General features: G+C 41.7%; 1 protein-coding gene across 1 annotated transcript in view; it reads right to left on the bottom strand.

Moving 5' to 3' along the window:
- Window positions 1–8031, bottom strand: part of LOC134570767 (secreted phosphoprotein 24-like) — a 35638-nt gene extending 27607 nt beyond the window's left edge. Inside the window, exons 1-3 of the mRNA XM_063428735.1 lie at window positions 7952–8031; window positions 6478–6602; window positions 6157–6285 (exon numbers count right to left, since the gene is read on the bottom strand). Coding sequence (XP_063284805.1) covers window positions 6157–6285; window positions 6478–6602; window positions 7952–8003 — 306 coding nt within the window. The 5' untranslated portion in view covers window positions 8004–8031. The remainder of the gene's footprint in view (window positions 1–6156; window positions 6286–6477; window positions 6603–7951) is intronic.
- Window positions 8032–14355: the final 6324 nt, after the last annotated feature.

Below are 14355 nucleotides of genomic sequence, written 5' to 3'. Positions count from 1 at the left end.
AAACCCCTTGCATGGGAATTCCCACAAATACTGTGAGTGTGTGAATAAAACGTCAGTTGACCTCCAAGCTATGTGTCGTCTAGTTCTTGGAGGGAAGGGATTGTAACTACGCTACCTGTCGTGTACCTGTTTTGGATTACCTTTCCTATCTACCAGCGGAGATATCTTGGATAATACCTCTGCTCCGCTACACTCCGCCACAATGCTAGCGAGCCTACCACACGATAAGATAGAGAATATTCTCACTTACATAAACAGCTACCTTCAGCGCGGTACTTGCAACCGCAAAGAGCTACAGTCCCTGCTGGGATCACTAAATTTTGCTATGTGCATCATACCTCAAGGCCGCTCCTTTATATCACGACTATTGCACCTTTTCCCACTTTTCCTACATGACACGCACAGGTTGTCCTTAGATACCCAAGCTACGGCAGATCTAAACATGTGGAAGAGATTTTTAACCACTTGGAATGGTAAAAGTATGTTCCTCCCTCAATTGACTGACTCATCTCCTACCATTTGGTCAGATGCGGCATCTACCACTGGTTTTGCAGCAATTTTTGGGAACAAATGGCTTTGGGGCAGCTGGCCTTCAGCAGTTCAGGATTTGGAAGGTTTTTCCACTACTTCAGCTCTTTTTGAGATCTATCCCATCGTGGCGGCTGCCGTAGCATGGGGTCATTTATGGGCTAATATGCCAGTACGTTGTTACTCAGACAACCAGGCAACCTGTCACATCATCAACAAAGGTCGTTCCAAATCCCTTACGATCATGAGATTTCTGAGGAAACTCACTTGGTTGGCAGCTTGTCATAATTTTTTCCTATGTTGTTTCCATGTTCCAGGTGTATGTAACACAGCTGCTGACAATTTGTCTCGCTTTAAATTTCAGGCGTTTCATCAAGCACTCCTGTCAGCTGCGCCCACAGCCACCATCACTCCAACATTTCAACAACTCATACTGGACTAGAAACCATCATGCAGCATAGCAGGACATTGTCCCAATTGGCACTTTCAAACAATACACACAAAACATACAACAGGGCTTTCACACTATTCAAAATATTCCTTCTGGAACATAATATCATGCAACCATTTGTTATGACATCTTTTGGGGGATTTGCTTCTTTTTGCCACCTTAAGCTTAAAATGTCATATAACACCATCAAACTCTATCTCACTGGCATTCAACACCACGTGCTAATCCTACACCCAAATAACAACAGTTTCATGGCCTCTCACCAGATTAAGACCATACTCAGAGGTATTCAGAAATCAGAACCCACACATACAGCCCAGAGGCTACCCATAGATAACCATATCTTCAAAGCATTGTCTAACCTGCTTGACTTAAAACCGTTTGACACCAATACAAATTCTATCATCAAAACAGCAATATACATAGCTTTCTATGGATTTCTAAGACCTAGAGAATTCACTACAACCACCACGACCCAAACTACTCCTTTCTGCCTCTATTCCCTCTATTGACAAAACATATCATTACATCCTGACTTTACCTCACTCCAAAACCAGTCAGCACATACCCGTAAACATTCCGTACTACCGCACGCACAACAGATGGTGTCCCATCAGGGTTCTTGATGCATACATACAGCATCAAACTTACTGCCCTCACAACCATTACTACAGCTACAAGGTTCAGTACTCACCACCACAACCTTCATGACCTACGTCAGGTCCTTGCTCACACAACTGGGCCTCAACACAGCCAACTACTCAGGGCACTCCTTTCGTATAGGAGCCACGTCCACAGCCTCCAGTGTCAACATCCCAACTCATGTTATCAAAACACTGTGGCGCTGGAAGTCATCCGCTTACTCACGGTACATACCGAACCCAGTACAAGAATTAAGGGATGCTTTCAAAAACATGTCTGGTTGATAAATGTATTTATATTGGTTGTCTGTAATAAATTTGATTACTTAATTTTTGCCCTCTTCTTTCTCTTGCCTACCTCATTGTCGGTTCCGGCACACCACAACCGACTTGCTCTTTTTATTATCCTACATTTATTTATGGTATTTCACACTGTACTATCATAAGCACCTAACACAAGTATTAAGGCAATTTTGCCTGGATTTGTGGGAGGTGCTGGTTTGCTACCCCTAGCCTACTTAAGGCACTCCCCTTACCTTGCTCTTTACTGTTCGAGGTCAGCGTTGAATGACCCTCCCACCACACCACATTTTAACATTTATTTATTTCTACCTGGGTAGGCCCTCTTCTTTCTCAGGCCTACCTCATCGTCGGTTCCGGCACACCACAACCGACTTGCTCTTTTTATTATCCTACATTTATTTATGGTATTTCACACTGTACTATCAAAAGCACCTACAAAAAAAAAAAAATATATATATATATATATATATATATATATATCACATGTATCACATTTAACTAATAACCAGACACAGGATTACAAGAAAGATATATTACTTAAGTAATTCAGATTACTTAAGTAATATAGATGTGTCAAAATCATACTTTATAGCCCAAAAAGTAGACTAAAAATCTGCTAGAGAGGACCAAAATCTCTTTGAAGTCTGACAGTTAGATTGACAAATGGGTCATAGCGATAAGACAACTATGACATCAAACGCATCACAAAATTCAATTAACTCCTTATATAAAGTGGTAATAGGAATTCATAATGAAAAATTCTTCTGGTGTTACAATGCCATCTAATGATCATAGTCTATAAGATAATCAATTGAAGAAGGTACACTAACCTAATCCCATTGATTACTTTAAATAAGTGACGTAAAGAAAATCAAGATAAGGTTTTCTTTAAAGATGAGAGAGGCCAATACAATAAAATGATAAAGCAGAGAAGAATGAGAAGGTCACACTCTGAAAATCTAACACTCTGTCTTTCCACCTGAATCTGGTATTTAGTTAACCCCTTAGTCACCAGACCGTTTTTCAATTTTCTTACCGTTAAGGACCAGGGCTGTTTTTACATTTCTGCAGTGTTTGTGTTTAGCTGTAATTTTCCTCTTGCTCATTTACTGTACCCACACATATTATATACAGTTTTTCTCGCCATTAAATGGTCTTTCTAAAATTACCATTATTTTCATTGCATCATATAATTTACTATAAAAAAATCGTAAAATATGATGAAAAAAATAAAAAAACACACCTTTTCTAACTTTGATCCTCAAATTTTGTTACCCATCTACAACCGCCAAAAAAAACACCCATGCTAAATAGTTTCTAAATTTTGTCCTGAGTTTAGAAATACCCAATGTTAACATGTTCTTAGCTTTTTTTTTTTCAAGCTATGAGTACAAGTAGGACATTGTTGTTTCAAAATATATATTATTAAAATGTATCAATACTGACATTGTAACACTGTTATCTGTCATAAATTTCTGAATCACACCTCACATGTACATATATATTTTTTTTTAAAGTAGACAACCCAGGGTATTCAATATGGGGTATGTCCAGTATTTTTTAGTAGCCACAAACACTGGTCAAAGTTAACATTTATATTTGTTTGTGTATTAAAAATGCAAAAAGCTATTATGAACGCTAACTTTGGCCAGTGTTTGTGACTAAGTGGCTACTAAAAAGACTGAACATACCCAATTTGAAATATTTTGGGTTGTCTTCTTTTGCAAATGGTATGCCATCATGGGGGTTAATTCTCATTCCTGGGCTACCACACGCTCTCAAAGGCAACATTACCAATCTGGCAAATTTCAATGTGAAAAAATGGAAAATAAAATCTTATATTTGACCCTGTAACTTTCAAAAACAATATAAAACCTGTACGTGGGGGGCACTGTTATACTCAGGAGACTTCACTGAACACAAATATTAGTGTTTCAAAACAGTAAAACATATCACAACAATATAATGAGTGAAAGTGGCATTTGTGTGTGAATAATGAAAAAAAATTCACTTTCACTGGCAATATCATCGCTGTGATATGTTATACTTTTTTGATACACTAATATTTGTGTTCAGCGAAGTCTCCCGAGTAAATCAGTACCCCCATGTACAGGTTTTAAGGTGTCATGGAAAGTTACAGGGTTAAAGACAGTGCTAGCAAATTAAATTCTCTGGACTTTTGGCCTGGGTTGTCAGGGAGGTCCCTCAAATAGCAATCAATAAAATTACTTAATTATGTAAAAATATTACATAAATATGCACATAGAATTTAAATATATATACATATTTATATATTTGAAGTCTATATATTATATATATACATGTGTAATTTAAATAAGTGTATTTTTATATTATTTGTATATATTAATATAAAAATACACTTAGTATGACAATATATATTTGCATATATATATATATATATACACATATATTGTTTTTTTTAAATTTTCTAAACATTTTTTATTTTTACTTTACACATGCAGGGGGACTGCCTGTAAGTTCATTTATTAACAACAATGATATCGTCAGTGAAAGTGTCAGTTTTTGCTTTTTCACACCCAAATGGTACTTTCACTGACGATATTATTATTGTGATATATTTTACTGTTTTGAAACGCTAATATTTGTGTTCATTGAAGTCTCCTGCATATAACAGTATCCCCATGTACAGGTTTTATGGTGTTTTCAAAAATTACAGGGTCAAATACAATGCCAGATTACTTTTGTTGCCTTTGAGACAGTATGGTCTGATCTGCCTCCTTGACAGTCTCAGCCAATCCAATGCTTTATGTGAACGCATTGTGATTGGCTTTGAATAACAGTTCTGATGATGTCAGCCAAGAAGGCAGATCAGGGGCAGAGCCAGCAGCAGCAGACTGGTGGTTTTAACACTATAGGGTCAGGAATACACCTTTGTGTTCCTGACCCTATAGTGTTCCTTTAAAGGGACACTCCAGGCACCCAGAGCACTTCTGCCCATTGGAGTGGTCTGGGTGCCAACTCCCACTACTCCTAACCCTGCAAGTGTAATTATTGCAGTTTTTTATAAACTGCAATAATTACCTTGCAGGGTTAACTCCACCTCTAGTGGCTGTCTACTAGACAGCCATTAGAGGGAACTTCCTGATTCATAGCAAAGATTTTCTTTGCTAGAGCGTCACTGGATGTTCTCACTCTGTGTGAGGACCTCCAGCGTTGCTCATTTCCCCATAGGAAAGCATTGATAATCTTTTTCAATGCTTTCCTATGGGGAGCGCTAATGCGCTAATGCGCATGCGCGGCATTGACACGCATGCGCATTAGGTCTCCTCGACCGGTGGGCGGGATCAGTCACGCCCACCGGCCGACGGAGTCAGAAGGAGGAGTGGCGGCGGAGGAGGAAGCAGCGACGAGGGACATTGTCGCTGCCTCAGGTAAGTCACTGAAGGGGTTTTTACCCCTTCAGCAACTGGGGAGTGGGAGGGAGAGGGAACCTGCAGTGCCAGGAAAACGGATTGTTTTCCTGGCACTGGAGTTTCCCTTTAAGACTAAATAAAATAACCTCTTTAGGTTGTGGCAGGTAGCGCATTATGTACCTCTTCTGAAAACAGGAAGATTGTAACTTGGGATCAAACCGGCTGTGCTGGAAAAAAAAAGGCAGGTGCGGGTTTTATAAAATATGGATAAACAATAAAACAGAAAAATAACATAAAAGAGAAAAACGTGATACAAGCACATCTCAAGTCTTTAGGTCAGAGACCTCTCCTCCTCTTAGACAAAAGGTATTAGATTGTGAAGGTCCCATGTATGCGATGAGGTAGGGCCTGTAGGCTCTGATGTGTTAGTGGTATGGCCATAAGACATTCAGGGGCCTCCTTTGATGATGAACGTTTAAAGAAAGCCCTGTCTTTTGTTACTGTCAGATATTAATATAGTAATCCACCCCAGCCGCTCTTAATTGTTGAGCAACAGGATTGAGAGACTTCCTCCACTGTAAGGTGGACCTCTGTAATTTATATTTAGATCTTAAACCCCAACTGTGGTTGCATAAGCACATGAGTATCCATTTTACTTTAACATTTTCAGTATTTACTATGACACCGTAGAATACTGGAAATGCATCTGTTTTAATCTCTGCACCTAATTTATATCGGGTTCAGAGAACACCTGTTCACTTCTTCAACTGCAAATAACACTGATGTCTCTTGGATACAAAATTAGTTTGACTTTTTAGCATTGTATTAGTGCACTTACCATTTGACTCCCCATTCTAAAGTCACATGTTGTGGTGTCACGAGCAGAATTCTTGTTGCAGATGGTCTCACGTACACTGAATTCCATTATTATTTCAAGGTCTATGTCAGCAACTCTTGGATATGACACCTGCAGCAAAAGCACAGATGTTATACTGTTTTATAGAGTTAATGTCTGATTAAATGGAACGGATCATCCAGGATTCCCAGACCACAATGTGTGAACATTTTGAAATTGTGTGCTAAATGCGACATGATCAACCTCTGTCTAGTGGAATACAGAATGTTTAAAGGCTCAATCTCAGCTGCTAGAAGTACTCACTCTCATTACTCTGCTTCTTGTTATTCTGAGCAACTTTGTACCCCTGGACTCATCATTCAGCTGTGCAAGGGAAGCATTCAGAGCTGATCTGATAACATCTTCTTCATAGTCAAAAGCTGGATACCCTGGTGTAGAAAGAGGTGCACAAGAACATTGTATGAATATTAAAGCAGAATTTATAAGAAGGGGATGGAAGGCTGTGGACCCACACATGCCTTTACCATGAACATTATTGTTATTATTATTGCCATTTATATAGCTTCCAACATTTCAAATGGACAAAGCAGGACACTTTATTTTTAGGGATGTGAGTGAGAGTGTGTCCAGCACAAGGCTGTTCTGAGACATTTTAGATAACATAACAATTTATGGAACTGAAATATAATTTAGCACAGGATCAAAGTATCTTATTTACAGAGAAACTAATCAAAAAGCTTTACCTTAATGAAGCAGTTTTGGTGTATAGATCTTGCTCTGCAGTCTCATTGCTCAATTCTAAATGATTTAACTCTGAAAGGGACACTGTAGGCACTGTAAGTATTTCATCTCATTGAACCGATTATAGTGTCTAGAGTCCCCTGACACTGTCCCACCAGTCAGTGTTAAACCATTTTTCAAGCAGTTTAACACTAAATAAGGGTTCTGGCCACCAACAACCTGGCCCCTACTGAAGGTATGGGTAAGGTAGAGATTACTAGACTTGGGCATTCGTTTGCAAAAGAATTACAATTTGGAAGAAAATTAGCTTATTCAACCATTTGTCTGAATTCTGAATCTCAAAACAACACAATGGAATCCTTTGACATGATCTACAAGGGTAATTCTGAAAATTATTATTTTATTATTTATATAGCAGCAGCAATTTCCATAGCGCTGTACAATGGAATAAACTATATATTTCATAAACTGGCCATCTGTTAATTTGCTACAATATGGAGCTTAGTGAATAACCCTGCCAGTGCACATGGAGCCATTCAATATAAGTAAGAAATAAATACATGTAGACAGCTCAACCTATAATTATAATTTAAGCTTTTTCTTACCATAGATAAATCACACAGCATAAGATTATCAAACACCTTGTTTTTACTATATACTTAATATAGATTTAGGGGGAAAAATGGATTGAAGATAAAATCTTACTACGGTAATTACTCTTTGCTTACAAGGATGAAGATATACTAATATACTAATCGAAAAACCGAATTCCATCATTTAGGCTAAAATAGCCACAGTGCGTCTATAGATGAGTTGGATATTTTTTCTACATTTTCTATTTGCCTTTGGTTTTGCAAAAACAACAGCATTTGTTGGTTGGTGAATGAACCCTACTGTGACATACAACAGGGCTACAAATAGATACTGTTGGACTATAACCCTAGAGGTAAAGGACTGTAGTCCAATAGAAACACGAGCACTGCCTGTCTTAGTACAGATATCTTGGTCTCCTAGGTACCTCACTCCAGATCTTTACCTGAGCAGCCCAGCAGATATAGCAGAAGGATACCAGGGTGAATGGTTTTCATGCTCTGCTTGGATGGTGACCTTTGTGTGAGACCCTCCCAAATGAAAACCTGCCATTTTATACCCCTATCTCGTCTAATCTAAGCATTGGTAAATGTTTAACATGTCCTGTTTTTTGGAATGTAGCCCAGGATTTGTGTACATTACTTTTTTGAATAGAAAGTAGTTTAAAGCTACATTGTGCCATACCTACTGGATCTAACTCTGTCTGCTAATAGCACAGTATTCTGTAAGCTCTTAAAGCAAATATTACATCAAACGTTTGATGAAGAGATAAAGATAATATTAAAGGAACACTCCTTGCTGCTGTGGTTATGGTGCCTGGAGTGCCATGTCACTCCCGATTTTTAGTAGTCAAAAGCACTACATGGCTTAGTAAAGGAGAGCTTCCTGCTTAGGAATTTCTATCTCTTTGGCTTTATTAGTGGAGGTACAGAAAAGTCATGTTAGTACCCAGGTAAGAAGTAAAACGGTTCAAAAATGGTTGACTACTTACAATGGGTTGGCACCAGTTGACTACATACAATGGGATGGCACCAGGACACTCCTGGCACCACAGTGAGCTGTAGTGGTTATGGTGCATCACAGTGTTCCTCTAAAAAGGTAAATATTTTGAGAAACACAGTTTCTGTTGATGTTAACCCTTCCCTCGCAATCAAAGCAACGCGACCATTATTTAGTGAATGCATCCACTTATTTTTCTCTTTTCTCCAGTGCCAGTGGCCATTTAGAGAAGATTTATTTTCCAGAGGTTTGCTGCAGACATTCATTTTACATTCTGTTGCCATTTTCAGTTTAGTAAGCTGCACTGCTTCTTCTTCGGGGTCCTTACAAATACCTATAAGAAAGGTATTTCACAATTTTTAGTCATCTATTTTTGTCATATATATTGTATGTGAGAAAAAGTGTATTTTTACTTTTATATTAACACCTCAGATTCTGTGTGAAATATTGCAAGATAAAGGACCCAGTATACCTTCTAATGCTTTTATTTCCGCACATTTTTTTAGATTAAACTAATAAGTGAAAAATAAAAATTGTGTACATTTACATAATCTCATTGTTAGCTATGTATCCCTTACTTGAAATAAATATTATTCTAATATTTTTTCAGTCAAAAAGTGCTTTTGAAGCTAGAGCACATGGGAAGTGCAGTTGCGGTGTTCCAGTGCTTATACACAGCAGGAGTTTATGTCCAGGATATCTGCGCTCACATGGTAGGGGTGGACAGGACAAGTCAGTGCACATTTTTATTCAAAAGACAGGTCTTCTAGATGAGGTGGATTACACCTTCTATTCAGCCCCCCACAATACTTATTGACAAACTGATTTTTTTTCTTGTTAATAGTTTAGCCCTAGCAAGAGTATCGTGCACGTCCATAGGTTCCATTACTTGGTAGGACCAAGCTAACATACCAACATAGCCATGACACTGGACAACCTTTTTGTTGCCTCCCCTTGGTCTTGGAAATTGAACACATCCTTAATATGAGATACTGATATAGTGGCAACCACTTGTCGAGAAATTATATAAATATTTTGAGGCGATTGCTATTGATCCTCTATAAACTGAGGGAATTGCATGCCTTGAGACTATTGATTCGTGAAATGCTCCTGGAATATAGAGCCAGTGCTATCACATGGTCTAGAGTGACCTTTTACAAAAAAATCAAACAAAATGGACAACATTCCATCAAGACAGAGACATCCACATATTACAAACATCAAGGATGCTTCTGGATCCTTAAAAACTTTGCCAAAGTGTTCACTGACTTCTATCGGAAATTGTATAACCACACTCGCTGTGACCTCAATAGCAGCGACAGAGAAATGACCAGTATACAAGCTTTTCTCTCCAAATTAGATCTACAAAAACACATAAGCTATGGACTCGCTGAAGGGTAAGATTACGCCTGAAGAAACTGATGCCGCTATAGCTGTAACATATTCTCCCTCACCTTTCGGTCTCTGCACCCAGCATCTGCATGACTGACACTTGCGGCATATTTATGGACGCCGGCCACTGCGGATCCACGGCAAAATATACACCCCACGACCGCCCACGTTGTTGACGATGTCAGCATGCGCGTGACGACACATGGGAGCCGCACGCGCACCTTTTGAGGTCAAAGATCCCGGCCAATCAGAAAGGTAAAACAGGTATTTAAACTCAAAGTTACCTTTCCTCATTGTCCTGTCCTGGTTTCCCTAGTGGTTGTCCGAGAGTGCGTTCCTATACAGTTATATTCTGTTTTTTGACTTTGGCTTTGTTTTTGACTTCCCTGTATTCTGGTATCCCTGACTTCTGGCTTTCCTTTATCGTTGTGTCCCTTTCTGTGTCCCCTGACCTCGGCAAGTATACTGACGATTCTTTGGTACGTTAGTCCGGCCATTCTAAGGCCCGGTAATACGTTACCTATTACCTATCACATCTGTGTGACACAATTCCATGTGCTGGATCAATCAGTAATCCTGACAATAGCATCCCTGAAGGGATATAAAGCCCCTGAGCCAGACAGCTTAGATGGAGGGTGTAACAAACTGTCTTTTGTCACTGGGCTTTTATGTGACCAACTGCCCTTTGCCCCTGGCTTTTGGAGGAGCCTGATTGCCAGCCTCCTGCCTCATGACTATGGCCCTGGGGTGTATGGCCCTTAAAAAACTATATGTGGGCATATTGGGACTTTTAAAAGACTGTTTCTGCCCCTTTGATTCCATGGGAGAATGTGCATCTTCCCCTCCCCCTTTAATACCTATCCCATTGTTCTCCAGCAGGGCGCTGTGCCAGGGACACTGCCAGACCAGTTTAAACTGGCTGCTTTGTCCCTCCTCAGTCTCTCATCAGCCCCCATAGCAAATTTACTCTGTTCGTAGGATTTGAGTGCTGTTCACTTATATTTGTCGCTCAGATCTGAGCTATCTTGGGATAGGTTAAATGTGGGGAACCTAATGTAAATATGAATAATGTATTTTTATGTATTTTACTGTTGGTATAAAATGGAGATATTATCTGTACCTGGAGATAATTGAGTTTACTGCAGTTCCTTAAGCCAATTATCTCCAGCATAGAGGGGAGGGATTTTACTGTGTATGTGGGAGTGTTATTTTGTTAATTAATGTTCCCATTGGTTTGTGTCCCTTTTGTCACAGTTTACCACCAGGTCCAGGGGGTGTGCCTCTGGCTTGAAAACTTGCATAAAAGAAAGCCCTTTGGTGCTGATTAAACAGATCATCTTGTACCTTCATGAAGTTTCGGCTCATGTTTGGGAGATTGGAGAACTACACTCTGGGGATTGCTATAGTCACTTTACTCCCCAGGGTATAATCACTAAGCTCTTCTAAGAGCTTGTTCCTGTTCCTGCTCTCTGGAATTCGGAGAGGTCGACCTACTGGTAACTGGACACTGGTCTTGGGTCCAGAGTGGGTGGAGATGGCGAGACCCCAACCAAGCTGCGGCAGTTCGTGGGAGTCTACAGTGGTTATGGTGTCTGGCGGAGTGCTTGCAGTCCTCGGGAAGCACTAGGAGCATGCGGTCGGGGTGCAAACAGTTCCATTACAGAGGGTACTAGAAGGCTTTTGCAAAGAATTGGTGCCCTATTTGGAATTTTGGTTCAATGACCTTATACACCCTGTTCCAAATTATTATGCAAATTCTATTTAAGTGTCACAAAGATTAAATATTTTGTTTTTCAGTTTAACTCATGGATGGCATTATGTCTCAGGGCTCTTTTGATAACTGAAAACAATCTCGGAAACCTGTGATAATAAGATTGCCAGGTGAGCCCAATTTAAGGAAAAACTACTAAAGGAGGGTGTTCCACATTATTAAGCAGAGCACCATTTTCATGCAATATGGGGAAGAAAAAGGATCTCTCTGCTGCCAAAAAGAGTGAAATAGTTCAATGCCTTGGACGAGGTATGAAAACATTAGATATTTCACGAAAACTTAAGCGTGATCATCGCACTATCAGGGGAGGGCTGGCAGCCTTAGGCCTGGGGGGCAAAACCAGTCAAGTGGCCCATTGCGCCACCAAATCAGTTCACCATCCATGCCCACCTTTTCCTGGTTTTATAACAGATATTGATGTTATGCTAATCCGTAGCTCTTTGCCATACCCGCTCCTTCACGGCTCTGACTTGTTGTCAGAGCACAGGCTGAGAATCTCTGAGCCTGTGCTCCGACTCACTAACTGAGCACCGGAACCACGAGGGAGAGGATATGATCTGACTGCACCTACTGCTGGTGCGCACCAGTGGACCGCCAGCGAATCGTTTAAATTAAATATGCTGGTGTACCCAACTTGTGAGCTGTGTTGGCCGCCGGGTGCCTCTGTTGTCATGGCACCCTGCGTGGCCGCACAGCTTGCCCACCCCAACGGCTGGCCCTGCTGACACACACTGACGTTACTACTTAGACATCCCTCAATATTAATACAGACATCAGAGTAAACACCAATAAACTGTGGAAACAGAGCTGATCCCCCCACATTTATAAAGGTTTGCTTAGAGGATTTATTGTAAGATTAAATCATGCCTCCTCCTCTCTCTCCCCCATGCGCTGCTCTGTAGGCTGGGAGGAAGTGAAGAGTAATCACAGTCTCCCAGCACAACGCCACCTGTGGCTGCATGGGGAACAGCTGTTTAATGTAATGCTTGCAGGACGGCCAGCTGCCCCATAACCTCTTTGTTTCCGTCTCTGCAAAGGGCTCCAGGCACTGCTTGTTGTGAGTGTGAGCCACTGTAAATTAGGGGCAGAGGGCAGAGGGCACTTGCACTGCGGTCAAGACGGGTCTGGGCAGGAGGAGAGTGCAGTGCAATCAGTGAACTCCCCTCCTGTGGGTCACCAGTAGACTGGTGCACCTGCCCAGGATCGGAGCCGGTGCAAGGATTTTTGCCGCCCTAGACAAAATATAAATTTGCCGCCCCCCCCCCATGTGACATCACAATGCCCCACCCATATGATCTGCCATATGAACTAACGCCAGTGCTGCACACAGTGTGTGTTTACATTAAAAAGCCTGCAGGGACCAGCTATAGACACCACAACCACTTCATTAAGCTATAGTGTCCCTTTAATGTGAGGTAAATTATAGATTAGTGTCACTAATAATATACTAGATTGCCTACTTACAATTAGATGAGGATGATGATGGGCTGCAGTTTGGCTCCACTGATCTGGTGTAGAACAGGATCTCTGGAGGCTGTTTGCAACTGTGGTCACAAAATTCAATGTTCTGGGAGAATTAGAAGCAGCTCCATTTTTTGGGCTCAAGGTCTGGGCCCCAGGGCCTGACGGTGGGTATGCCCATAAGGCCCACTCATAAGTCCACTTATATGTTCCACACACCCATGAGTTTGCTCACAGGGAGTGGAGTGTGTAGGGGATGTGTTATGAGTTATTGTAGAGGATCTAATATGTGTGCTTATGGTATATAGTGTATAGGGATACCAGTTTGTGCAGGTGATGCAGTGTGTTTGTGTGTAGTGGAAGCAGTGTGTATTTACTCCCCTTACTCCCCCCCCTCTTCTTATTCCCCCCTCCCCTCTTCTTATTCCCCCCTCCCCTCTTCTTATTCCCCCCCTCCCCTCTTCTTATTCCCCCCCCTCCCCTCTTCTTACTCCCCCCCTCCCTTCTTCTTACGCCCCCCCTCTCTTCTTCTTACCCCCTCCCCTGTAGCGTGGCCGAGCTGCTTTCTGGTCCGCAGTGCCCGGCCGGAGTGATGGGAAGGTGCACACTGAGTGTGCACCTTCCTGTCAGTCCGGCCGGTTACAGGAAACAGGAACTCCGCGCGGAACAGGAGTTTCTGTTTCCTGTAACCGGCCGGACTGACAGGAAGTGCACACTCAGTGTGCACCTTCCCATCACTCCGGACCGGCCGGGACCGCGGACCGGAGACCAGCTCGGCCACGCTACAGGGGAGGGGAGGGAGGGAAAAGCTGCTGCAGCCGTCTGAGCGCTCTTTACAGAGCGCTCGGCGGCTGCAGCATTTAAAGGGCCGGCCCGCCACGGCCGGTCCTAAAAGAATTTCGGGCGGCCTGGGGGGCAATTGCCTCCCTGCCCCCCGGCCCAGCCAGCCCCTGCGCACTATTAAGAGATTTGTGGCTGATTCAGAGCACAGACGGGTTTGTGCAGATAAAGGCACATTGAGGAAGATTTCTGCCAGATCCATGCATCAGATCAAGAGAGCAGCTGCTAAAATACCATTACATAGCAGCAAACAGATATTTGAAGCTGCTGGTGCGTCTGGAGTCCCACTCCTCCAGAGTCTTGCAACTGTGCATACACCTTCTATTCGGCCACCACTAACCAATGCTCACAAGCAGAAACGGCTGCATTGGGAAGAAAAATACATG

This window comes from Pelobates fuscus, chromosome 8 (genome assembly GCF_036172605.1).
Source record: "Pelobates fuscus isolate aPelFus1 chromosome 8, aPelFus1.pri, whole genome shotgun sequence".
Lineage (NCBI taxonomy): Eukaryota > Metazoa > Chordata > Amphibia > Anura > Pelobatidae > Pelobates > Pelobates fuscus.
The sequence above is the reverse complement of the archived record's forward strand: the minus strand, read 5'-3'. Positions and strand labels throughout refer to the sequence as shown.